This window comes from Phoca vitulina, unplaced genomic scaffold (assembly GCF_004348235.1).
Source record: "Phoca vitulina isolate PV1807 unplaced genomic scaffold, GSC_HSeal_1.0 scaffold63, whole genome shotgun sequence".
NCBI classification, from domain to species: domain Eukaryota; kingdom Metazoa; phylum Chordata; class Mammalia; order Carnivora; family Phocidae; genus Phoca; species Phoca vitulina.
Window position 1 is genome coordinate 6,456,766 of NW_022589766.1, and position 26,812 is coordinate 6,483,577.

The window sequence follows — 26,812 nt, forward strand, 5'->3', positions numbered from 1 at the left end:
ACTTCACCTCGGGCCTAGTGCCCTCATCTAAAAGCACTGGGCTAGTAGCTGATGATCACTAAGTTCCCATATATTTGGGGGATTTTAAGTGAAAATTGTGTGTAAGGTAGCTTAGCATGTTTTTTTATTCGTGTTGAGAAAATTCCATCTCTGTTGCCAGAGGTCAGACGCAAATTGAAAACATTACTAAATGGAATTAACTACGCTCTGTGCGTGATGCTTTTTTGTACAACCCATATCTGGTATTTATAGAACACTTCAGTTGCGGAACGTGCACACATATGCCCTGAACACACACCCAGTAGAATACTTCTAGATGTAATACATTTTCAGATGTCAAGTTAAAACAGCTTCTTGGGAATTAGGCTTGACTGTTCCGATGTATGTGTTGGTTTCTGACAGGTGCCGCCAGGGCTGCTCAGGGCTGTCTTGTGTGATGTGGAGTCCAGCCAAGGCAGGAAGGCCAAGTTGCTTGTTTCTATCACTTCTCATTAAGGCATGAGTTCTAGAAAAAAGGGAAGCAGCAAACAAGAGTCAGGCCCGTCCATTCTGTGCACATCATTAATGACAAGCAGAGGCCTTTGTTTTTTCAGAAATGGGTTTCTGTCTTGTGTGTTGTCAGATCATTCAGCATAGGGGGCACCTGTGAAAATAAACAAGATTCAGGACTTGTTGAAATGCAGCTTTATAGAGGTGAGCAGAAACAAGGAGCAGATATGGGGGCAGTTACCTCTGCTCAGAGACCAGCAAAATAGCCAATAGCAGAGCTAAGTTGGGTGGCCACGCAGAAGTGTGGGTGTGACCGTGGAGACCTGTCTCAGGACATGGAGCTTGGAAGGAGCCTTAGAAACCATCTAGTAGAGCCAAGATGGAGTATGGTAAGCATTAACCATTGTGGTGGGAATTGAATGAAATAATTGGCATAAGACCCTTAGCACAGCAATTGGCATAGACTTGACGTTCAAGTCGTCATTTTCATTTCCTGTAAAAACATGTTCAAGACCATACAGTACGACGATTAGAACACTATGCCCCTGCTCACTGGTCCAGGGTCCAACCCAAGCCACCTCTGACCTCCCACCTTTACTCTGCCTGTTGCCCGCTCCCTTGCTCACAGGAATGGTATAAGGAAATCAGTGTCCACATCCACACACCCATCCACCCACCCAGTGTGTGGCCGGCCATTTCCGTGGTAGCTCACCTGGAGGCTGAGGGCTGCTGTGGCCATGGAGGAGAGGAGAGCCCAGGGTACTCTCGAGCAGAAATAGCTCTTCTGGGAGTATAGAGACCTGGCACTGAGTGCCTTTAAGGGAAAGTCAACATTCCTGTGGCCGAACTTATCACTAGAATCAGTGGGCAAAAGAAGAAAGGGGGGTTTCGTAATGAAGTGGGCCAAAGGATGGATGCTCGCTGCTTCACAGCCTCCAAGCTAGCAGGAAGGCTGCACGTGCAGAAGAAGATGAAAAATTCCAGTGACTCTTATCTTCCCAGACAGACAGAACCCCTGGCACTTAGTCATGCCTGGTGGAAAATGGAAGCCAAGAAAGCAGAAGTAAGGCTGGAGTGCTCTAGGGTCATCCTTAATCCGAAGTCACTTTGGAGGAGAACAAGTCCTTTGCCTCCTGTGTGCCCTGGCCGGTCAGGGCCGAGTTGCCAGGTGGAGATGCTGTGGCTTGAGTCAGAACGGGCTTCAGGGCGGCCATGATTGTAAGAACCGAGTATAACGGTGGCTTCTGCAGTTAAGTTATTGCTAGTAATTCATTCAGCAAACATTTCAGGGCGATATCTATGATACACAGAGTGCGTGCAAGGCACTAGGGACCACAGCACACCCAGTTTGAAGAGCCCCAACTATAGAGTGTGCTGATGGGTTTGGGGGGTGGTCCATCACTGGTTGACATTCCGTTCTGACAATGGGGTTTAACTACTTAGTACACTGGGTATGAGTCAGAATTACAAAGTGGGGAGCTCTGTCGCTCTTCCAAAAATCAAAATCAATTTGGAAGACCAGAATTTCCCGTTATTGGTCATTTTAGGGATCAGATAGTCTTTAAATGGTCATTATTCCAGTTGGCCAGAAAAGTGAAATTTACAGGAACATATCTGTAAAGGCACAACTGTTGTTTTCTCAAGAGAAATGATAGTGGATCCCCTAGTCTCTCCTGATCATCTGGTAGATGATGAGGATGAGGATGATGATGATGATGATGATGATGGTGGTAAGTGTGTGCCAAGTGCTTGCGCTGGACCAGCACAGCTCCAAATGCTTCATAGATTTTCAGTTCCTATAAATCTCATAACAACCCTATGAGATCAATACTGCCATTATACCTATTTTACAGATTATGAAGCTGAGGTCCTGCAAAGCAAAATGACTTGTCCAAGGTCACAGGGTAACATAGCACAGGAACTAAGAATATACCTCGGGTTTCCTGACTTTTCGACTGCATTCTGCTCTTATACTGCCCCACCTCTCTTCCCCCTTGATCGCCTGAGTTCTCCCAACTCAGCCAGGCAACTGAGCTCACCATTCTGTTTAGAACTGCACCATGATAAGTGATGTGTGGGACCCCGGCCCTGCTTTCACTGCACCAGAGGTAAGGTGGAAATGCTACATAAAGGGCTGTCGTCTGAGGCAGCAGCATGCGCTGTGTGCAGGGGGGACGCAGTAGGAGAGGAAAGGAGGTCTGTTTCCCGAGGTCAAGGAGGCTGACATTGGCATATGGGTAAGATGTGATCGAGGGAGGACGTTCCTGCCACAGGGAAGAGACCGCCCAGAGGGCAGGAAGCAGGGGGGTTCTGGGTAGCCAGGATACACTGAAGAGGGCAGCAGTAGATGAGGCAGGAGAGAAAGAAAAGAGGCAGAAAGCGGTCTGCAGGGTGGAGGGAACATGTGCTCTGAAATCAGACCAACCAGAATTCAAATCCTGGTTCTGCCACTCTGTGGTAGTATTTTGTTACCCTTGTAGACGTTGGTTTTCTCATCTGCACATGAGGGTAACAGTCCTCTTTCACAGAGGATTGTGAATGTTCTATGGGAAGCTGATTATAAAATGCTGGTATATTGTTGGTGTTTGGCTAATGGTAACCACAGTTATTAATTGCCACGCTAAGACATTTGACCTTTTCTTCTGTGGGCAACGAGGGTTTTCTTAGATTTAGAAAGTGCATATTGATACAGTGTTCTGCCTGGGAGTAGATATATAAATCCCAATAGATCCTTCTTAGCCTGGGAACCAGTCACAAAGGCAGTAGAAACTAAGTTCTGTGGTCACGTTGGCAGAATGTTGTTAATGTTTCCCTTGGGTCCTTTTCCCCCTTCTTTGCCACTTCAGTGCCCAGAGCTTTCAGAGACCAAATAATTTGGTGTCCGTAGATCCCATGCAATATTTAGGACACACTTATACTAAAAAGTTACTTGTTGTTTATCTGAAATTTCAATGGGCATCCTATTCGGAGGGACAGCCCAAGAATCAGTCAGAACAATCTGTGTGGCTTTCTGGGGAAAGGGAACTCACTGGTCTTCTAGGCTTCTCTCTCTGGGGTAACATAAACTCTGCACAGCTGGCTTTAGGCCGTGCCTTCAAGTCACGTCCTGGGCAGAGATGTGAAATGCTGTGGGGTGCCCCTGTGTGTGTTTGGGGGTGGAGCAGGGTGATGTGGGTTGTCTTGTACCAGTCTTCCATAGCCCCACCCTCTTTCTTCAGAAAAGAAACCCATTCCTGCAGATAGTTGGCAGAATGAAGACAGCCTCTGATAACTTGTCTCATGGATTAAGTGCAAGCCCCCTTTCACAGAGCTTTTCTTCCGGGAGCAGTGCTAAAAGTGGGAACTTCAGCTGTGCCATGTGGTGTGACTTGTGATGGCCATAGCAGGCGTGATGGTAACTGACCGAATGCTCCTTGCTCTGGTGAGTCCGAGGACCGGAGAAGGCCAATCCGGCTGCCTCGCTTTGAAAGTGAGGCCAAGGAGACCCAAGAAAGGAAGCCCAAGGTCACACAACCACTCAGAACTTGAGTCTGAATTGAAGTCTGGGTCTATGACCCTAGGCTCTTCACTATTAATTTAGGGTATCTGGAAGCTCCCGCCACACTTGTCTAGTTGATTTCTGAACATTTTCCCTGGATTACTTGATAATAGTAGTCTCCAGATCCCCATCTGGCTGCATGGCCTTTGGTGCTGCCATCGCCAGCTTTATGCCTGACTCATCCCCTCCTTGAGGCCGCGTTTGTTAAGCCCCTAAGAGCGAGATCACTACTGGTAGGGAGTGGATGTACTTTCTAAGTGCATTCCTAAGACCAGCTTGATCTTGGCCTTTCCCGTTGGTGCCTCCTTGCTGATCTCTTTGCCCCACCCATCCCAAGTGCTCTGCGGTTGAGATGGAAAAATCCACCTTAGAGCAGATGGCTTTTAACCTCAGTTTCAGAGGCATAATTTGTCCACGTAACATGAGGTGAAAATTAAAACAACGCAGGGCGTAGGTTTGAGCCACACAGCGCCCTTGGGCTTAAGAGTGACTTTGACCTATTCCTCCCAGACCAGAATGATTATCCAGCTGCCAGAGAGTTCTTAGAGGAATCACTTGATGAAATGGTGTCACTGGTGAGGTGGTATTAGCCCTAAGACCGGCTTTATCTGCACACCCTGCAAGCAAACCTGACCGTGCAGCAGGGCTGGCCCACGTGGAGACCTGGAGCCGTGATCATGGGATCTTCCACTCTTTTCTTTTTCTTCTTCTTGCCACAACCTGTCATGAGACTAAGAAAACTTGTTTTGAAAATGCTTGACAGCCAAAACAACCTGTTCTCAAGCCCTGTATGAGAGGGTTTGTCCCCTCTGACCGTTTATGTACTGTTAGGTGTTTGACTAGCTGCTGACTGGAAAAAATGAGTTTGCTGTTTTCTTCTCGTATGGTCGCAGACAAGTGCCAGTGGCTTCCCAGGACCTTGTTTCCCTTTTCTTTCCAGCTCTTCACCAGAGACATTTTAAGACGGGGCCGGAGTCTCACTGATGAATGAACCTTAGCAACATATACTTATGAGGATATAACCAATGGTTACATCTCTGCCAACTGAGCTTGATATGTGGGTTGTCTTTCCCAGTCCTATTAGACTTTAACCTGTGATTTTCCACTGGCATTTTGGGCCTCTCTGAAGTTAAACGTGAGAGTCAAACTCTCCAGTTACCCCAGAGGCTAGTTTGGCCTTCCGCACTGGTGGCTCTAAGGCCTGTCTTCTGTTCCTCGACCCAAGCCATGCAGGTCTCCATTTTGGATGGTCCTGGGTGGGTCCTGTGACTGTGAAGGAGTCACTCCTCCTCTGAAAATACCGGGGTTGGACTAGAATAAGGATGAGCAAACAACAGCCAGCTGCCTGTTTTTATAAATAAAGTTTTATTGGAACCCAGCCACACCTGTTCATTTACATAACGTCTGGGGCTGCTATCACCACAAGGGCAGAGTCAGACTGTAGAGATAGAGTATATGGCCTACAAAACAGAAACTAATTATCATCTGGCCCTTTCCAGAAAAAGTTCGGTGATCCCTGGACTAGGTGATCTTTAGGGTTTCCAGATCCAACTTTCTATGACTTTTGAACTTGTAGCAGGCACTTTTTTTGTAGCAAGAGTTCCCGAAGTAACTAATAAGGGGCTTAACTCTCTTCCCTGTAGTAGGGACGACACAAAGCATGCTTTGAGATTGTTGAAATCTACAGAGGATGGAGACTTATTCTGCTGTTTTTACAGTTTATTTTGCTACATGTCTGCCCTTGTGGTGATAGCAGCCCCAGACGATATGTAAATGAACAGGTGTGGCTGGGTTCCAATAAAACTTTATTTATAAAAACAGGCAGCTGGCTGTTGTTTGCTCATCCTTATTCTAGTCCAACCCTGGTATTTTCAGAGGAGGAGTGACTCCTTCACAGTCACAGGACTGTGACTGCTGGCTCTGGCATCCATGGTGTTCACCAGTTTTGGAAAAAGACACCCCAGCTGTGCAGGTCTGACTGCATTCAGTGGCATGGTTCAAGGTGGGACACCATTTGTACCCCCATGGAAGAGTACACCGATTTGTTGGCTTGATCACCATGGCCGTAAAAGGGAGCCAGACGCTGCTTTGAGGACCTGTGTGGCTGCCCGCCCACCCCACCCCTGTTCTATCTGTGTTTGTCCCTGCGTCTGAGCTATAGGATGGGGCAGGAATAGCCCCGAGTGCTGGGGTAGGTTGGTGGCTGCGGTCAGAAAAACAGAAATGGGTCCTTAAGATGCCTTAAAAAATTCAGAGACTAGGAAAGAACTAATCTCTTTCATCTTCTTCCCCCCTTAGCAAACCAAACAAGATTCTAATTTATAAACTTTGAGTCCTAGTGACATGCATCCCCTGTGCATGTTCCAGATGCATAAGGGAGAATCCAAAGTACAGAAATGAATGGTCCTCTTTTCAGGGCCACTCTGGTCTACAAAGAACTTTTGTGCTAACTAGAAAGGGTGCCCCCTTGGGGTTGGTGCAGAGCAGAGTTCAACTAATAGCTTTGGGTATTTAAAAAAAAAAAAGAGAAAGAAACCTGTCTGTTTGTGTGGGCATGTAGCGCTGGAGAACACACTGCTTAGCAAGGAGAGCAGGGGCGAACTTCGGGCCCCCACTTGCTCCCTTGGCTGATGCCTTTGTGCAGAGTAGAAGCTGTGCCCCCAGATGTATCAGCCGCTTCTGATCCCTGGTGTCTTAGAAGTCTCTGGGGTCTTCTCCCAGGGGCCTTGCTGGCCGACAGCAGGCTCACGCTGCCTGGCCTTGGTTTCTGAGACCATGGCAGCCTGGGCTGGCCCCTGGCACGCCCGTTTTTACCTGGCCCCACCAGGGGGGCTGCCTGGCAAGGGTGTGGCTCGGTGTCTCAGGGCAGGAAAAGGGGCGCCTCACGGCCGGAAGCATGCACACTTGGTCCCCTCCCAGCAGGCACCATAGACCTTGATCTCCTCGAGGTGCTTAATGTGGAGAGCCCACGTCTTGGCTCCTCTTTGCCCACTTCCAACCTGAAACTGGCTCTCAGCTTCAGGAACGCGCACGATTTTCCAGCGTTCTGTCTCAGAGGTCAGATGCGAGCAGCACAAAGCAATGTGTTTAAGAGGTCCAGAATAGACGAGCTCACAGTGGTGGGAGCTGACCTCACTCCTGAGGCATTGGGTCACACGTCGCCTGGTGTGTGCAGTGACGCCATTCCGCCGGGACACCCCTCCTCTGCAGGACGTGTTGTCAGAGTGGTTTTCAGGAGGTGGTTATGAGCTCTCCATGGCTGAGATGGCTTTGTGGTCAGATACGATTTCCAGCTCTCAACTCACATTGGGAATTGGGTTTGGGCCAGCCGTGTGGGCAAATTTTGAAAGATTCCTAACCTACCCTTTTCATTCCGCATCGAGCCGCGGTTCCCAGCAGTTCGGGGGCTAGACGATTGGGAAGAAGGAGAAGCCGGGAGCCCACAGTAGCCCAGGACTTAATGTCTACTTCCGATCCCCTTTCTTGGTTCTGAAAGGCTACCGGGGACAAGAGGAAATGTAGTTTGTCATTGTTTTGAGCCCTTATAATGTGCAGAGCACTATGCTAAGGAACAGAGTCCCGTGTCCAAGAGCACCTCTCTCTGTGCCCTAGAAAGATGCCGTCGGGAGGAAGAGGGTGGGATGTGGGCATCAGCGCTCCCGCACCCTGTGGGGAAGGGTAATGGCAGCCCAGGGAAGCTGGCACCGGGGAATAACCCTATAGTTAGCTTGGGCCCAGAGGCCCAGGGTCTGAGAGAAAGAAAGCTTACACTTAGCAAATGTTTCTTTTTTTTTTTTTTTTAAGATTTTATTTATTTATTTGACAGAGAGCACAAGTAGGCAGAGCGGCAGGCAGATACAGAAGGAGAGGGAGAAGCAGGCTCCCCACTGAGCAGGGAGCCCGATGCGGGGCTCGATCCCAGGACCCAGGGATCATGACCTGAGCCAAAGGCAGACGCTTAACCGAATGAGCCACCCAGGCACCCCTTCGCAAATGTTTCTGATTTTTAAAACTTACTACTTCAAATCACCAGGCTCCTGATGATGCCCCTCACTTTGCGCTGCAGATGCTATGGGCAGACGTGGGGTTGGGAACCGCTCTGAGCAGGGCCCTCCCAGTGGACCATGGGTAGGTACCAGAAGCGCGGCAGTGGAATGTGAGTGCCCCACACTCGTGCCCTTCCTGCACCAAGCCTGTGCAAGCACTGTGTTCATTTACTTATTCAGCAAATATTAAATGCCTCCTTGACGCTGGCCCTGTTTAGGCAGTTCTCCCGGGTATTCCAGACCCTCTCGTAAACAGGAGCGACTCCATCAGTGTTTGTTGAACTAAAGTGAAGCCGGAGTTAGTTGCTCAGAGTGTGTTCCTGCAGCCATGTGGTGGGAGTGGAGGGCGGGAGGAAAGGAAACCAACACAGTTTGAGTCCTTACCACGTGCGTCACACGGGTTCCTCATCACAACCACACGAGCTGAGTCCTACAGGAAATACATGGAGATTCAGGGTGGCTAAGCAGCCTCCCCAGTGACACACAGGTACTAAGTGACCCATCCATATTTGAATTCGGTTCTCTCTGACTCCCAGATCCACAGGTCGGGATGTTTGCTGGGTGCTCCCCTTGCCACAGGTTCTCTCTCTACTCTGTCGGATTTTTTTTCTCCCAAATATCCCCCAGATCAATAACTCAGGCCAAATCCTAGCCAAAAATGATCACTCCTGATTCTAGGCTAGAAAGTGGGAATTGTGTGAAAGCAAAGCAGGATGAGGTTGTATGACCACAAGCCGAGCCTCATGTTCACAAGGGAGCAGGTTTTAGGAAAACAACAGCCTTTGATGCATGCTCAAAATTCCTTCCATGGTGAGGCTCTGGGAGAAGAATCTCACCCAAACAATGTACTCTTGGCAAAGGGAGGGTGGGGGTCTTTTCAGGCATAAAGCTACCAGCAAGGACCCAGAAATCACTCAAGGGAGTTGTTAATTTCCCCAGGAGAGCTAGCTTTTGGAAATAAATGTAGCAAAGGATTTCATTTGCCTCCATCCTGAGGCCTCTCTTGCCTCTAACTCCTTAGAGAGGACAGGGGATCGTGGAACTCTTGTCCTTGTGTCAGTTCCCAGCTCAGCAACTCGTGCATCCTTTTCTTAAGTTTAATACCAAGTATTTATTCTGATAAAGAAGGGCTAAAAAAAGAACAAACAAAGTTATTATCTGGCTTGGTCTCCAAAAACCCATCCCTGCAATTGACAGTTACTGCCTTGACTTACTAGATTCAGGAAAAAAGGATATTCATTTATTGTTCGTCAATCATTTGACAGAAAATGAGAGTATTTCTGTGTCGCTGAGGTACAGCCCCCCAAAATGAACACAGAGGCCTCCCGTGTCTACACCAGAGTAGGTGGGGATTCTGAAGAGCTACGTTCAAAGCTGGGCAGACCCAGGGCTCCAGAGCCAGCAACAACAGGGAGCTCCTGCCCACAGTGCTCAGGAAGGCAGCCTGGCCTTGGGGCCCAGAGCGCATGGTGGAGGCTCAGCTGCCCCAACCATTCCGTTCACAAGGCCCCCTTAAACCTTGGCTGAATGTGAGCCGCCACGCTCCTCTCAAGGGTGATCGCAGAAGCAGACAACATGTATACAAGAGACATCAACTTGCAACCCCAAGCAATTGAGGTAGGATGTTTTGTTCCAGAAGACACAAGTAGGACCCATGGGCGGGGGTTCCCAGGGGACAGATTTCAGTTTAGAATAAGGCAAAACATTATAACTAGTAGACGTGCCTTTAAATAATGAGCTTTCCGTCATGAAAGGTATTCAGGCCGGGGCTAGAGGATCACCCCTCAGAAGTACTGTTAGGGCAAGTCCTGCCTTGAGCAGGATCCTGAGATCTCCACTGTGTCTCTGGTTGGTCCCAAATGAGTGGCTCCACATTTGGTGCTGTGGAGCTCAGAGGCAGGACAGACGCCATGGCTGGGGTTGACAGCAGCAGGCTTTGTGGAGGGCCTGATGCGTATGCCAGGCCTCAGGAAGATGGGTAGATTTGGGTAGGAAGGGAGGCCCCCAACATGTTGCATGGTCCAGGAAGTTTCCCTTTACCTGCAGAGCAAACGAGCGCCTACTTAACTGGCTCCCAGAGTTGCAAAGGGGAATTAATTACTGTTTGTGATATACTTGAAGATTACCCGATGAAAGACCTTGTATAAATGCAAATTATTATTATTGTCATTAAAGATGCTAGACGTCTGGCCTGCCCGATAATGCCCTGGTGTAGCTCTGAGCAGAAAAGAAAGCCAACCCCAGGCAGAAAGGTTGCTCTGGTTGTTCCAGAGCAATCTGAGTAAGACAGCAGGTCAGGGAAGGCTTGGCCCATGACTATGAAAGTGAAGCCACCCAGCTCCTGACCAGAATTAGCACGCAGCTCTCTGCTCCAGGAGTCAAGTGTCAGTGTGCCTCCGAGGGCCGGGGCCCTGCTCAGATTCATTCCTTGATCCCTGCTGTATCCGGTGCCAAGACCCGAGCAGGAGCTAGCCATGAATGAGTGGTTGTCGGTTGTCTGCCGGTCTGAGGGATGGAAGGAAGACGGCCAGGATAGATGCTGGCCACCCAATCTTGGGGTCCTGCGTCAGATCTGGAGACAAAAGGGAGAGATCTAGAAACCTCAGATATGTGTAAGGTCTCCGATGATGCTTATTAAGGCTCTGGGAGAGCCCCTCTAGCGAAACACAGGGAGAACTTGTTTATTAATTACTGTTTCCACTTAAGACACTGTCTCTGGCTAAAGTGGTTGGATTGCTACCAAAGCAATAATAATAATAATAATAGTGGGTGATAGTGTATTAGACCTGGACGTGAACTCAGAAGCCATCCCTTCACTTGACAGAGGAGATGTTGGGGGCTCGGAGAGGCGAGATGGCCCATCCCTGGTCACGCAGCGAGTTAGAGGCCCAGCCGGGATCACACTTCAGGCCTCCCCATTCCCAGTCTACAGCTCAATTATGTCAAGATAATAATACCTCCCATCTTATAGCACTTTATAGATGTAGTACTCCTCAACAACCCTAGAGAGTTTTAAGATGCCAGACGACCTTAATGTGAAAGGACCTTCTGCCCTCTGCTCTTCTGGGGCTCATTATTTAGAGAACATTCATGATGCCCATCACGTGCATCTGGGTAGTTGGCACATGTCCTTCTTGTGCTGTCTTTGCCTTCTCGCAGATGTTCAGAGTAGGCCTCACTCTTCATTAGGGTGCCTAGGACTTCCAGGAACCAGAGGGACAAGCAAGAGGGGGGCCACGTTCCATCCCTTTGTACCTTGTTCTTGCAGTCACAATTCTACTGCAGAGCCACCTTATTCTGGTCCCCAGACGAGGGCCGAAGAGACCGGTCGACACCCCTAGACACATAAACCTGTAAGAGGGAGGGCCGTGTAGGGGTTTGCAAGCACAAATGTGGGTGTAACAGGCAGTAAGCAGCAGTAAGCAGCCCTCTAAATTCATTACTGGGCTGTGGGCAATTCCGGTTTTTATGGAGGAGACTGAAATATAGCTAAGCTGATGTTTGGGAGGAGAGGATCAGCATATCAAAGCATGGAGCAATCCCCAGGCGCACCCCCTCACTGAAAACAAGAGTCCCAGTGACTCAGCGTCCTGCAGCAGCCCCGAGGTGGAGCCATGGCCCCCCTATACATTACCAGCTCTCGTTCCTCTGCAAACCATGGCTATAGGGAAAGAATGTGTACTTCGGAGTCAAGCAGCTCTGGATTTATAAATAGCGTTGCCACCAATTACCTGTGTGATCTTAGAAAAGTTACTTGGCATCTCTGAATCGTAGATTTCTCATTGGCAAGGACAGATAACAAGGCCTACCCGGCGGTAGGCCCAGGAGAAGGAGTCAACATAAAATAATACAGATGGAAGCAAATGGCACGATGTCTAGCAGGAAGTAGGCCCCCCCTCCTGTATACTTAGAGCTTCCAGGGTTCTTGCAATCCATGGAAACACATTTATTTTATATCCTTATACAGTATTTATAACTTAAAAGTTTCATGAAAAACTATTTTGCCTTGCCACACGTGACATACTCTGATTTTATTTTGTTTCATTTTAATGCCAGTTGGGACCCACTAAATGGATTTTACAACCCGCTGCAACCATTATACCCATCATTGGAACCAGCCTGTTCGATACCATGTATAGGTCTCATTTATCCCCATTGTATGTATGTTCTTCCTTTCCTTCCAGTCCTACCTTCCTGCCCTTGCTGTCTGTAACTGGCACGGGGGCCAGAACTAGCTGAGGACAGCATGGCAGGGCCCCAGGCTTGGTGCGGAGGGGAAGAGCCCTGCCAAACAGGTGCCGCTCCCGGCCCTCTGCGGTGCCTCAGCGGGACCGAGAGGACCCATAACGCCCTCCGCCTGCCAGAGTTCTGCCTCCCGCCGGCCTGCTGGAGAACTTCGCTACTCTCCCAGCCCAGCGTAGCCCACCTGAAGTTTCTGCCAAGGCCACTGCAGCCCAGCAGGGAGGGTAGGCCTCAGGCATCCTCTCCCATTGAATAATTTCTTCTTTTGGAATCGCTGCTCTTCCATCTTTAAGCCCCAAGAGCCAGATGTCTGGGGATAGTATTTCAGCTGCCAGGCGGTGGGGGGATGAGAATGGAAAGAAGAGGGCCCATGGCCATCCTTGCTGCCCCTCCCCCTGTATGCAAGGGGGATCTATCTGTGAACACCCAGCTGTGGGGGTGAATACCCAGGGAGTAGGCAGGGGCCCAAGCTGCCAGGGAAGACATGAACTGCAGCCTCCAGATGCTGAGAGTCTAAGTGGGAAAACCCAAATTTAGGCAGATACTACTTTAAAGCCCCAGGGAGATTCTCTAGGGAGGACAGGGTTGTTTTATGCCCCAAAGAGTTGATTTCCTAAGCGTTTTCCCAGTCCTTTGGGGGTCTGGCCCTCTTCTGCGGAGGCTGATGCCTGGCTGAGCAGGAGCCTTGGGCAATGCCCACTGGAGTGTGACTTGGGTCCTGGGACCTGCACTCGGCACGGCCAGCTCAGCTGGGACCCTAAGCACTTCCTCTTTGAGGTCTATCCTTTGGTTTTTCCCCTTTCGCTGACTAAGAGGGGAGGGTATTCTGTGACCTTGGCAGTGACTCACGGCCATCAGACAGGCGATCAGCTTCTCCCCAGCGCAGGTGAGCGCAGGAGTAGCCCTTGCCCTGGCTGGGCCCGTGGAGGGATCTTGGCCCCTCCATCGGCATCCACTCAGCCATCTGCAGGAGCCAGGGCTCGGCCCCTGTTCGTGCAGCCCGGGGCAGAGCAAGCAGAAGACTGGCGGTGCCCACTGCCGAGGCATCTGCCAGCTGAGGCGCGGTGGGCAGGTGCAGATCGGGAGACAAGACAAGCCCAGAGCTGTGGCTCTGCTCTGGGGTCCCAGGCAGCGCCACACTCCTTAGCACCCCACACCCACTGTCTGCCTTCCGCCTAGCCAGGTATACCCCATCATCTCAGCCCACCCCCCTACCAGGGGGCCCAGCCTTTCTCAGTAGCCACATGGGCACCCTCTCCTCCCAGCCTCTCATCAAGTAGGTTCAGGATGGAGATAGCATCAGGCTGAGAGGAATGAGATAGGGAGGACTGGCCCAGACTCTGCCCCTAGCTCCAGGGCCTCTGGTCAGCCTTGGGGCCGGCCTGCCTGCCTTCCTTCCTTTTTTCCTTCCTTCCTGCACCAAGTTGGCATTCGTTTGCCATGAAGCCCAAAGGAAGGTGAGCCCCACTGGGCACTAAGGATGAACCATCCCCAAATTCTGCCCTTGATTTGTGGAGACGATCTATGCTAACAGCTGTAATTATCGTATGCTGTGTTAGAAAAACCACTAACTTCTCTGGCCCTCAGTTTTTCCTTGCCTGTAATGACTGAACTATATGACCTCTGAGATTTCCTTTTGTTCCAAAATTTTATAATTCTAAAGTACATCTTTGAGCCAAATGTCTACCTCCGTTTGAGAAATATCTATTGAGTCGCTATGTGTTGAGCCCTAGACGCAAAGCTGGGACGCAAAGATGGATGAGTGTGACCGTGGGTCTGCCGTCAAGGAGTGTGTGGTGGCTGTGGTTGGGATATGACAGAGATGGAGCCCGGTGGAAGGCGGGGGCCCTGCAGCTGCGGGAGGCTCAGGAGCCCGTAAGGACTCCCCGTCCCTCCCTGTCACTTGGCCAGCTGATCTCTCCTGTTCTCCCCCGCCTTCTCAGCCCCTGGGAGCAAGGCCTCGCCCCTGCAGTTGCAGAAGCTGGCTGCAAGCTGCCGTAGCCCAAAGGAACTGGCCAGGCTCCAGAGGGCCTCCTTGGAGAGCCCAGGAGAGAGAACCACTAGGTAATTTTGATCATTTTAGTAAGCATTTCAAAATACCCTATGATTTAGAAGGAGCCAGATTTCATCCCAATACTTTGATGTCTAGAAATGGTTCCCGGTTGGTTGCTTGTTGAAGTCCTTCTAAAACAGCATTTGATTTAATTCAACACATACTAGGACGATGGTCCCAGCCGTCGGCGGTCTTATAGGCGAGGAGCCCGAGCTGTACAAGACAGTGTCTAGACACCAATCTAAACATTCCAGACTCAAGGCAGACCGTGGCTGGGCCTGAGGTCGGAGGCCTGGTGTGCCCTGGAATCCAGCAGAGGGGCGATTGATTCCAGCTGAGGGTGAGGGCCGCTGCTTGAGGCTGTGAGCATGTGAGGCAACGTGCCCGGTCAGCTATTGGGCTTTTGCATCTCAGGCGTGCTGATTTCCTTGTTTGGCAAGTTAGGACCCCCTAAAAATGAACCAGGCGTGCTCAGGGGTTGGCACATTTAGGGCGGACTACGGGAACCAGTTACAGCCACTTGTTTGTTCCTGAAGCCTACACCAGGAGCCAGGCTGACGTCGCCTGGGGCCCAGCCACAAAATTAACTTGCATTGTGCCAGTCACTTGCCCACCAAGGCACCCAGAGTGGGATGGGCAGTCTTCACAGGGGCCTTTGCAGGGTTTGGGGTGAAGGGCATTGGAGTAGAACCAGGTCTCTTGGTAGAGAAGAGGGGTGACTAAAATAGGGATGACCCCTGTGACATGAGTAACCCCAAATGAGTCTGTATTGACAGCGGCCGCCCGGGACAACGAGGACAAGGCAAGACCCAGAGAAATGATTAGCAGGACTTGTCTCACACTATTTACAGGACGGCTTTGATTTTCAGACCACAGTCGGTTTTCTTATGACTGATTAAAAGCATGTGCCAGTGGAAGTCACAGCTGCAGAAGAAAAGGGGAAAAAGAAATGAGCCTTAGATGTTTTGGAACTTGCCTCTATTTGCAAAAATGAATTCTGACTTGATTTATATTTCCTTGATTTACTGACAATGAGGGTCGTGGCCCTGAACTGCTTCTCCCGCCCCACCCCCACTCCACCACCGCTTTGGCCTGACCCCGGCAAACAGCACAGAGCTCATCTCATGATTGCCCAGAGAAAAGGATTTTTGAATTCCAGAAAGACTACTGCGTTCTGTTTCAGAAGAAGTTGATTGTTTAGGCTTTTGTAAAATAAAAAGTCCCAAGTGAGAGAGGCTAAAGGCAGCTAGGCCACAGGGGCTCCCTCCTCTGTGGCCGTGGGGGGGGGAAGACGCACTGCAGTGGCACTGAGATCAGGGTACCACTGGGCAGGTACCTTCCCTGAATTCACAAAGCTTCTGCTTTCTTGCCTGCGAATGGAGAGCCTGGCTTCCTGCCACACCCGACGTGCTGGGAGCGCCAGCCATGCTTAACCAGCTTCGCGTCGCTCCTTCCATTTCTCCGGAGTCCCTAGCCTCTTTGGGCTTTATTTTCTGTTTTTGCTTTTATTTTCTTAAAGTTGTACCCATTCAGATGTTCAGATGTTGATCTCGTGGATCTCTCTTCTTTTGTAAAGATCCATTGAATAAATCCGGAACTACAGTTCCAGGGGGAAAACCCCGTGGATGAGCCTTTTTGGGCAAAGTTCCTAAGTGCCTCCCCCCGAAATCCTCTGAGGATTTCCCTGATGGTCCCTGATGGAGACTCTTCAGGGTCTCCAAGCCCCTTCTGCAGAACACACTGATTGTTAACAACGAGTGATCGCGCCTCCCCGCGGTGGCAGGACAGAGGGACGGCTGAGGAGCCAACCTTCTGTCCCTGTTGTGAGCGGCCCAAGGTGCCACTAAACATCTTCTCAGAGCCCTGCAGAGTTCGTTGCTGACCCCGTCTTGCTGGTGAAAGAGCATCGAGGATGGTCACAGCCACCACCACCGCCTTCCCACGCTGCTGCCGCCTGGGCTTGCCGAGGGCCCTCACTTAACACAGGAAGAGCCGAGACGCAGAGAAGTTAAGTGGCTTGCTCAAGGTCACATGGATATCTTAGAAGCATAAGAGATTGTCTGTATAAATCTTCCTGTTACAGGTGAGGAAACTGAGTCCCAGTTCCAGAGGCCACAACAAGCCAAAGCCTGGACTAGAGCCCATGTCTTCTGTTCATGCTTCAGGACTCTTTCCACTTGACCCACTGACTCCCCCTTACGGTACATACTGCCCTGAACAGAAGATCTCTTGGGGGACCCAGCCCACTTTGATGCCCCCATCCTGGGCAACCGGAGCCCCGGGATTCTTAAACATCCCTCTAGTTCCCAGCCGCCGCCCCCTCCCCGACCAAGCCTTTGACCAGAGCCTGGCCCAGGGGCACGGCTTGGGCAGAAGACAGCAGAGGCTGCAGGTGCCCTTCAGCGCACGGTGCAGCCCTCGATGACCCAGCTGTGCCGCTAGCGGCTCTGGCCCGGATTTCAGGAGACGCACGGCCTCCTGACAAGTTATCCAAGAAGCCACGGTGGAAAGGATGAACTGAGGGCGGGACCGAAGGCCCGCTTCTTCCACACAGGGGCTCCCTCTTCTGCAGCCACACATGGTGTAGCTGTTCCCACAGACTCACAGCCTCTGCCCTCAGACCCAGCTTGGTCTCCATGGGAACAGTTGACATCTATTGATCATCTATGAAGCCAGGCACCAGGCCAAGGCTGACTTGGACCACCTCATTTAATCCTCATGAGGATTACCCTTTGAGGCAATTTAAGGTTATTTTTCCCCTTTGATAGTTGAAGAAATTAAAGCTAAAGAGGTGAGTCACTTGCTCAAGTGATACAACCAATAAGGAGCAGTGCCGGGCCCAGAGCCCAGGTGTGGCAGGCTCCGGGGAGCACACCACACTCACCACCTTGTCCTTCATGGCCCACAGCCGACAGGGCCTGCAAGATCACCAGGCTCAGCTCCCTGCTTGGTACATGAGGAATCTGATGCCTGGAGAGAGGAGAGATTTCCTGCTGAGCACCCCGTTCCCTGACTCCTGGTCGGAGGGGTCTGTCTACCTCGCTCCCTGCCGTGCCTGGGAGCTGACGCCTGGCCGAGAGCCACTCCGGCTCTGAATTCGTGGAAAACCTACCCAGCTTCGCTTTCGGCCTGGGGTCAGTTCTTGAAGTTTCATTCTTCTCACCTGAGACTCTGGGATTGGCCTGAGCTGTGATTTTATAACACCCGGAGCAGAGGGACTACAACCAGTGAAGACGGTCAGAACCTTATTTTGTCCTGAGGCATATTTAGCTCGAATTTGGTCTAAAAATAAATTCCCTTCCAGCGTGAGTAGATAGAATGATGAGTTTGACTGACTCAGGGCCTCTCTCCCCTTGGCTCGTCTTGGCCGTGGGCGGGAGGTGAGGAGACTGGCCCTCCCCGACCCGCCGCCCACCACACTTTAAAGCTTGCCATACATTCTGTCTTTGGGTCAAAGAGTTTTTTAAAAGGTGACAGATAACTAGTGCCTTTGGCAAGCTATACCCTGGGCAGGTCTCCGTTTTCTCTGATAAAGAGTGAAATAAATGAAAACAGTACATAAAGAAAAAATAAAGAAAAAAATCTGTAAATGGGTGGGAGCCCAGTGTCATTTTCCCCTTCGCCCTCCTCCCTCTCCCTGAAGCGACTTCGTGAGGAGCCCAGGGGAGAGCACTCCCTGACAACAGCTGGGAGCCTCATGCCTCTCAGCAGCCCTTCTCCGCGCTGCTTCCCCTTGGCGGCACGCGGCTCGCCGTGGCAGGGAAAGCCCAGGGCAGAACGGGAAACTTCAGAACTTTCTGAAGAAGGAGAGAGCTTACTCTAAAACAGGTTCCCTCTTGCCAAGACCTTTTGGTCTGAGGAGCTGGTACTGTTGCAGCCCCTACCCCAGAACTTTCTAAGGAAAAACCGAGCTGATCAGAGATTTGCTTCAGGAGCCGCGCAACTCTGGGCCTGAGCGCGGAGAGCGCGGAGGTTGGGGGGGGTGCTCCCCGCCCTGGTGCGCACCTGCTCAGGTGCCTGTTTCGGGGCCAACTCGTACCTTGGGGAGGGGACACCGCCCTGCCCAGGGGTGCCGGGGTCGGCCACACTGCACAGGATACTTGAAGCAGCAGAGCAAATGCAGTGGACGTTGGCAGCCGCCTGTCCGTCGCTGACCCTTGAGGACGGGCCACCAGGCTCCCCTCCGGCAAACACATGCGTGTCACTGGGCGAACAGCCGCAGATGGAACATGGGGGAGGAATGAGTGGCCCGCACTTGTGGGCGGTGGCAGGCAGCTGGCAGGGTCCCTTCCCACACGGTCCCGTGCAGGCGTCCCGTCAGGGTGGGCTCATCACCCCTGCTCACGGGGGAAGCACAGCTCGGGGCTTCCCTTGCCCGCCCAGCCTCGCTCCAGGGCTGTGGCACTTCCAGCCTCGTCGAGGTCCCTCCGGGCCATAAGGACTGGCAGAAAAGGGCTTTGAGCTCAGAGACGACCACGGTTTGGCTGGCTCAGGACCGCGTCAAACAGGATGTGGATGGGAGAGGGTGCTTTATCTTCCTTTCTAACTGTTGGCATAATTTGAAGTTTGAGACTGGACTGTTTCTTCTTTTTCAGTACCTAAATACCACATTTGTTCACTCTCTGAGGCCACTCTCTCTCACTTTAAGCAGCATGTCATGAACATGCCTTAACTCTTCTTGCAAACCGGCGGCCATCAGTAGGTACGTTAATGATAGCCACTTAGGTCTCACTGAGTGCTGTCCGTGGGCTGGCCTGTGGGGTCCCTGCTTCCTAGGGCCCACCGTGCAGCCTGGCAAGTACCACATATGTGCATGTGACAAACGCTCCGGGAGAAGCACAGAGATTGTCTATAGGCAGGGAGAGAACCTCTTGGTCACCAGGGAAGACTTGATAGGAGCCAGAGCATTTGGCCTGAGCATGAGATGGAAAATGGCATGTGTGAAGAAGAGTGGGTGGCCAGATTGGAGTGGGGGGCTTGCATCCTGGACCATGCATGGGCATCGGGGGTTCTGTGACATCCCCTCATTGCTGTGGGGGGGACTTACCTGCAGTTTTTCTGGGAGAGGATCCTTAGCTCTCTTAGCTTTTCAAGGGAGGGGTGCATGAGCCTAAAAATGTAATGGAAGGGCAAAAACAATAGTTTTGACATGTTGGAGCCAGATAGTGAAAATCATTGAGTGCCAGGCTGCACGTCTCGGGAGCATGCAGGGTCTTGGTCGGGGTAGTGACAGAGGCCCACACGTGAAGAAAATGTATTTAGTTGCAACAGACAGGTGAAGTCGGCCTGTGTCCAGAGGAGAACCAGCCTTCTGCAGCAGTTCTGTTGAAGGGTAACAAGGCCAGGAGCCAGGGGGTGTCACAAAGGGTAGAGGGACATTGTGGGGGAAGAGAAAGAACCTTCAGGATGAATTCACCACAGGGCTTTAGGGAGAGGTGGAAACAGGGTTCTGGTACAGAAACACAAATGGGCCAAAGCACATTCAAAGACAATATTGAGGAGCCCTTCATTTGGAGCACACTGGTTTAAACTACAGAGACATCCAGGTCACAGAGTCCCACAGGTGGCTGGAATGTGGGATGGAAATTCAGGGGAGAAATGAGGGCCGGAGGCCCAGATGGGGTGGTTCTGTGCTAAGGGGGCTGAGCCTGAGAACAGCGCCACGCATGAGGGGCATGGAGGGCAAGACAGGAGGGTTCCAGAGAGAGAGTTCATCGGGGGCACAGCAAGGAGAAGGGAGGTAGACCCAGGATGTGGAATGTCACCTGGGGAGGACGGCTCCCTGAGAGAGGAGTCAGCATGTAAATGCTGCCCAGAGCCCGCGGAGGCCAGGGCTATGAAAGCCAGAAGAAGGTGTGACATGTGGAAGAGGTTTCGGTTGACTTGGTGTTGGGGCAGCGGGCAGGCAGTCAGGTACCATGTAACTGCACAGTGGGACCCCAGGGCCTGTGGGGTAGTTACCCCGGCACTGAAGGAGCCCTGTTTGGGGCCTTTGTGGTACTGGTGGTGACCGGGCCTCTTGGTGGCCCTTCCTGGTTCATGTCACAGTCCTGAGTGAGCCACTCTAGATAAGTGAGGTGTGACTACTCTGGCCTCATGTGAGTCCAGTGCAGGGGAGAGAGAAGTAAGTGACAAGCCGGGGTGACCAGGGGCAAGGGGTGCCCACCCTGCCCCTCCACTTTCTACCTCACCTGCTGTCTTCCTGCAGAGCTTTGAGTTCCCAGCTCACGACAGGCCGCCCGCTGCCCCCAGTCCCCCCTGCCGTGTTTCTTGCCTAGAACACCCATAATGCCTACTCCTCCTCCACCTTCCTTGGTCTCGCCAGCCCAGCGCCTCAAGGTTCCTCCATACGTGTCCTTACCGCCTTGATTGGTGTTACCAATGTATTTGCCTCCTCCTCTGAACTGGGATCTCCCGCCTGGCAGGGGCCCCATCCAGGTCCCCTGGCAGCCCCTGGCACCTCATACCGTGCCTGGCAGAGCAGGCCCGTGTAGAATGTGGAGCCCATCTCTACAGAATCAAATCTGGGTGCCAGAAAGGCCCGATGGTCTGCCCCAGATCACGTCACCTGTCCGTGACTGGCCAAGGAAGCTTCTCTTGATACCCAGCCTGGCTTTCTATCCAGTAGCCCAAGCTACACATATGTTTGGAAATAAATGGAGACCATGGAACACTTAGAAATCCTTTTTATTAGACCCTCTTTGTCTGTATGAAGTCAAGGATCCAACTGAGTGGAGAGTACAGCTCTCTTTATATTTCAGGTCAAGAAACGACGAGGTGGCTGGCTTGGCCACTCTCTGGCTTGTCTCGGGGGTCAGGCCCTTGTCTTTGGCCTGGGAGAGGCAGAGGGAGCCCGAGTACTGACATCTAATAGGACCTGGCAGCCTGGAAGGTCTACATACAGGCCCTTGAAAGATCTGTGCACGATAGCACAGAAGTGAACTGCTTGGAAAAATCCAGAGGGTTTTGCATCAGCAGGGAAGGGGAATCCAACCCAAGATGCATGAACAATAAATAACAACTGTTCTGAGTTAGGTTGAAAGCTCTGAGTTGCACTTTTTTTCAAGTTGTTTGTGCTAACCGCAATTTTTTTCTCCCCCTCTTTCCCACCAGGGCTTATTTCAAAACCTTTGTCCCTCAGTTCCAGGAGGCAGCGTTTGCCAATGGAAAGCTCTAGGAAACACCAGTCTTGAGAGGTGGCCAGCCAGACTGCTGTGTCCACATGCGGGTCAGCACATATGGCCGCTTCCTGGAAGCCGCTTGGAACGCCTTCACGGTAGCGTTCTGCACACACAGCAGCTTTGCACGCCCCGCCTGGAGCCTAGACTGAAGCGGGCTGGCGCGAACCTGGATCCTCGAGCCCCCACGGCTGGTCGCTCCCTCTTTGTTTCCTTCGGTATACTTCTTAGTTGGAAGAAATAAAATCAAATTCTGACACAGTATTTTTCCAGGGAAAGTAAGACATCACAGATGCACACACCCTTATTCCAGGAAAGCCTTTGTCTCTGAGACCGGGTTTAAGTCTTAAGATGAAACCCCCCTTTGCTTTTATTTTTCCCTGAAACTCGTGTCGTGTGTGTATGTGTGTGTGTGTGTGTGTGTGTGTGTGTGTGTGTGTGTTTTTACTCCCCAGCATTTCCCACTTGGGGCGGCTCTCCATTGGAAAAGGCGCTGCCTGAACGAACCTGACCATCCTGCATGGTTTCAGCCACCCAGCCTGCCGGCCCCCGGCCAGTGCTCAGGAGCACGTGGGATCCAGCACCCCCTGCAGCTCCCCATGTGTGCGCCGTATGCACGGAGGCAGTCATTAAGTTTGCTGAATGGGCCAGTGAATCCGTCCTTCCCTCCCTCACGTCACTCAGCCCTCGCTAGGCTGATGGGAGCGCTCTTTGGGCTTCTGCAGCCCTGAGCACATCATACCTGGAAGACAGAGGTTGGGTCTTGTGGGCCATCACTGGCGTATCTGTGACATCCGGGCTCAGGCCTCTCTGCCACCATCCAGAAACAGAGCAGGGGCAGACACCCTGAGGAAGTTCCGCTTGTCCTGTATTTACGGATTGTCAGAGCCAGACGGGGTCTGAGAACTCCCCTCGTTTTTACCCCCGGCCCTCTCCCCTGCTGCTCCCTTACGTGTACAGAGAGAAGTAAGGCCCCAGAGCTACAGAAACTCTCCCGGCAAACTGGGAGCAGACCTGGAGGTGGTGGCCAGGCCTCTCCTTACCATCACACGACTTCCCTTAGCTTACAGGCTGAGGATAGCCAAGCTGACCCCTTGACAAGACTTACGGTTTTGCTTAGCGCTGTTGCATCCTGATGGCTTTCCACGTAGGGAAGTGGGACGTGCACGCAGAGGGGAGAGAAGCGATCAGCTGGCCTGCCTGGCCTGTGCGCTTCCCTAGCCCTCCTGCCTTCCCAGGCGGAGGTGAAGCCCCGGCGCACCTGTCGGGTTTACCGGGCCTCTCACCGTTCTCTTGGTTCCCCTTGTGGTTCTTGGCACCCGGTTTTACCGTGTGAGCCTGAAAGGGAGCCAGCTCAGGGCCCTTGGCGGGACCACGGAGGGCTACCTCTCCTTCCTGTATCCTCCAGCACCCAGGAATATTCCCAGGAGGCAGAACAGCTTGGACAGACCCCCCTGCTGTCTACCAGCTGGACGACTGCCCAGCTCTGGGTTCTTACTCGGTGTGGGTACTTTGCCCCCTGCCCCGGAACCTTGGGAACTCTCATGACAGAGGAAAGCCCAGTGCCCTGGGTCCACACCCCAGCTGTGCCCTTAGCCGGCTGTGTGACCTAGAGGGAGCCCCTTCTCTGTGTCGTACAAGGACTCAGCTCCTCGGGAGCCCCCCGGGGAGCTCTCGAGCACTGCTGCTCAGGCCGCCCCTGCATTCTGCTGAACCAGTTCTTCACCAGTCGGGGCTGGGATGTCGGGACTTTGATAACCCTCCCCAGGTGATTCCTCTGAGCCCTAAGCCAGCTGACCACCCTGGAGCCTCTGCTGCCCCTGGCTAGCCGACCGCCCACTCAACCTCAGCACAGCTGTGTGCCAAGCGTCCCTCACTCCGCCCCATGACACTGTCACTTAGGACTGCTGTGGCCATCTGCCCCCATGGAGGGGCATGGATGGGGCTCGTGGCCCCCAGAGCCAAGAGTTGCCTGCGTCAGGGTGTGGTTCAGACCCAGTAGGGGAGTCCAGCACCAGTTCCAGCCGAGGGCGGTTGGCAGATGTGGGGACGGTGAGGTCGCGTGGCTGGCCTGGACCCTTGGCATTTCAAATAGCCCGGCAGACGTGACGGCCGCCAGTAGTGGGTAGTGTGACCCGGGGCGGGGGGCCCGTCGGAGATACACCCACACATCTGCAAAGCGGGCACACTGACCGGGAAGGGCTGTCACCCGCCTGACCTCAGAGCATCTCACAGCCGACCTGTGAAGTAAGCAAGCGGGCGTGCGGCCCCCGTCCCACCCATGAGGAAACGCGATCAGAGAGGTGAAGTGAGTCACCCACGGCCACCAGCCAGTCAGCGCCAGAGCTGGGACTCAGCCCAGGCTCCTGGCTCTGGACCCGGCGCTACTGCTCAGGTACGTCCACGTCCTGGCCGTATAACACACTGACGCTTCAGTGTTCTTGGCCAGCGCAGGATGACGTGCTCTGTATAGGTTTGTGAGCGTGAGGATTCTACGCATTTTAAACGGACTTTCATCCCCCTTACCGCAGGACGAGGGTTGGGGCCGATTTTCTTAGGAGGCAACCAAACAACAGAAGGTGACAATGGCCGCCTCGTGTGTCCAGTGTCACGGATTCAAAACCCGCCCCTGTGAGCTTTAGCGCCACCCCCGCCAGCCACAGAAGCCAGGGGTGCTTGTAAAGGGTGACAGTCCCCTGTGTGGTTTTAAACACTTCTCGCTAGTTCAGCCCATCGTCGAGCATTGTACCCGCATAGAGTGCAGCACAGGACTAATTAGTAAATGACTATAAAATGCTTTGAAGAAGAAAAGTGCCATATAGGAGAGCACATTATTATTACCTCATAAATCCTGTCGCCAGCTTAGCCAGCCCGTGTAATTTCAGCTGAATCTTTGGCTCAGCACGGACGAGGAGAAGGACTCCGATGTGTTGACTAATAATACCTGGGCACCTCCTGGGGGGACCTGGACAGCCAGCGCTGAGCCCTCTCCCAGCCGCTCGGCTGCCTGAGGACCCGGCTCCGCGCGCGAGAGCCGCTTGGCTCCTGGGAATGAACTGGAAAGAGCATGAACTTGAGGACAGAGACTTATATTTGAATCCGGGCTCTGCCCACTTAGTGGCTAGCGAATATTTAACAAACAGTTCTTCAGCAGTTTAAAAAAGGACAAGAAAAACAGGAGGGCCCGATTCGTACTGTTGGCCGGTTTCCACGGTGTAAATATTCCCACTGTGACCGATTTCCAGCTACTAGCGTGAAGTCACTGGGTGCAGACCTGGGAAGGGCAGGGAGGGTGGTTGTGGGAGCCCCCGCTGGGGTGAGTAGACCCCAGGGCGGGTCTTCACTCAATGTCTGTCAGTTTTATTTTCCTCACCTGTAAAATGGCAGTAAATACCTGCCTCCTAGGGTTGTTGAGAATAAAATCACAACTGTACGTAAAGCCCCAAGTAGGGTGCTTGGCGCACGGGAAAGTTTGATCAATAGTGGCTATTATTACTGCGGACCAGAAAAATGATTTTCTGATGTTGACTTTGGCCTTTTTCTGAAAAGTCAGAATGCCCCTGTTAAGAAGTCCTGCCAATGAATGTGGCCTTTGGAAGAGTGACCCTTTCTGGATGACTAGGAAGACAAGCGACGAGTCACCTGGATTTTAGCGAATGAGAGATGAGAAATCTCTGTGGGAGTTCCCACCCCACACCCGTCCCCCCCCCAGGCTGGGGCGGTGGGACTTCAGGCTTCGGGGAGCGCTGGAGAGCAAACGCCGCAGTGACCTGCTTGTTCACCCCGCTCCTACTCTCTCAGGGAAAACTGAGCGGCACAGGTGACTTGTGCTTCTGACTCAGTTTCGGTTCCTGACGACCACAGACTCTTGTTTTGGAGGCCCAGCCTTGGTAGAGAAATAACCACACTCGGTTTGCCTCTTGCCTGGGCCTATAAATAGCGCAGTCCCAGAACTTGCCCTAGTTCCTGGGGACTGGCCCATCCCACGGTTCTCCTTAGCGCCAATGTTAGAAACATCATCTCGTGGTCAGATGACGTCTAATGCTGTTCACGGCATCATCAATGCATCAGTGCTTTTTAAAATGAAAGTGAAAAGAGACCTCAGCTTTTTGTTTATGCGTCTATAGTGCTTACGTGCAGCGTCAGTAGAGTAAACGTTAGGGGGTAGACCAGATGCCAAACAGAAACAGGTGCTGGGTGGCTGGTCAAGACAGTAGCTACCCTTGGGCGCCTGGGTGGCTCAGTTGGTTAGACGACTGCCTTCGGCTCAGGTCATGATCCTGGAGTCCCAGGATCGAGTCCCGCGTCGGGCTCCCTGCTCGGCGGGGAGTCTGCTTCTCCCTCTGACCCTCCCCCATCTCATGCTCTCTCTCTCTATCTCATTCTCTCTCTCAAATAAATAAATAAAATCTTAAAAAAAAAAAAAAGACAGTAGCTACCCTTATCAAGCTATAAATGACATTCCATGCTGGCTATTTTTTATACATTGTCTTTTTCAATCCTCAAAACAACTAAATGAGGTAGCTTATTATCCCCATTTTATAGATAAAGAAACTGAGCCTCAAAGAGGTTAAATAACTTACATAAGGCCCTGCTACTTTCTCTCCTTCCTTCCCTCCCTTCCTCCTCTTCTCCCTGTCTGTCCCCCTTCCTTAGGACACAAAGGCAATGAGCCCAGGACGCTCTGTTTCTTTCCACTTCCCTTATCCAGCTTCTCCAAATGGAGGGAGATTTACTGAGCATCTACTGTGTACAAGACATTCATATCCTGGTTTTTGCCATTTTCCACAGGAGAGCGGCTTGGGGTGGTTGGGTGGGGCCGAGATCAGATGGAAGCAGGAGTCAGGCCTAGGTCTGCTGGTTCCAAGACTAGACTTCACCACAGAGGGTTCTGCATGTCTGTGTGCACTCAACTAAAGGATGGTTTGAAGCAGTCTTTGTATAGGCAGGCCTATGTGGCTACATAAATATACATAAATACCCACTGATTTTCAGATGAGTGAGCCAGGGCCAGCCCCACAGTTGGAAAAACTCTGACTTTGTGCCATATTCTCAGGTTAAAGTCCAAAACACACTTGGTTGGAATAATGGCCTAATATCTGGGGGAAGTGAGATGAAAACAGTTGTGGCAATTATTAAGGAAGATCACCAGGGTACTTCCAAAGGCACAGGATCCATGAACTGATTCCAGAGCAAATACAAAAGAACTCCAAGGGTTATTTCCTAACATAAATCATGCTCTCCTTCTTCAGGGCTCCACATTTCT

General features: G+C 52.0%; 1 protein-coding gene across 1 annotated transcript in view; it reads left to right on the forward strand.

Annotated features, from left to right (window-relative positions):
• The window catches only part of BABAM2 (BRISC and BRCA1 A complex member 2), a 391,146-nt gene extending 369,336 nt beyond the window's left edge, over window positions 1–21,810 (forward strand). The window contains exon 12 of the mRNA XM_032391491.1: window positions 21,482–21,810. Within this exon, the coding sequence (XP_032247382.1) occupies window positions 21,482–21,545 (64 nt within the window). The 3' untranslated portion in view covers window positions 21,546–21,810. The remainder of the gene's footprint in view (window positions 1–21,481) is intronic.
• The last annotated feature ends 5,002 nt before the right edge of the window (window positions 21,811–26,812 follow it).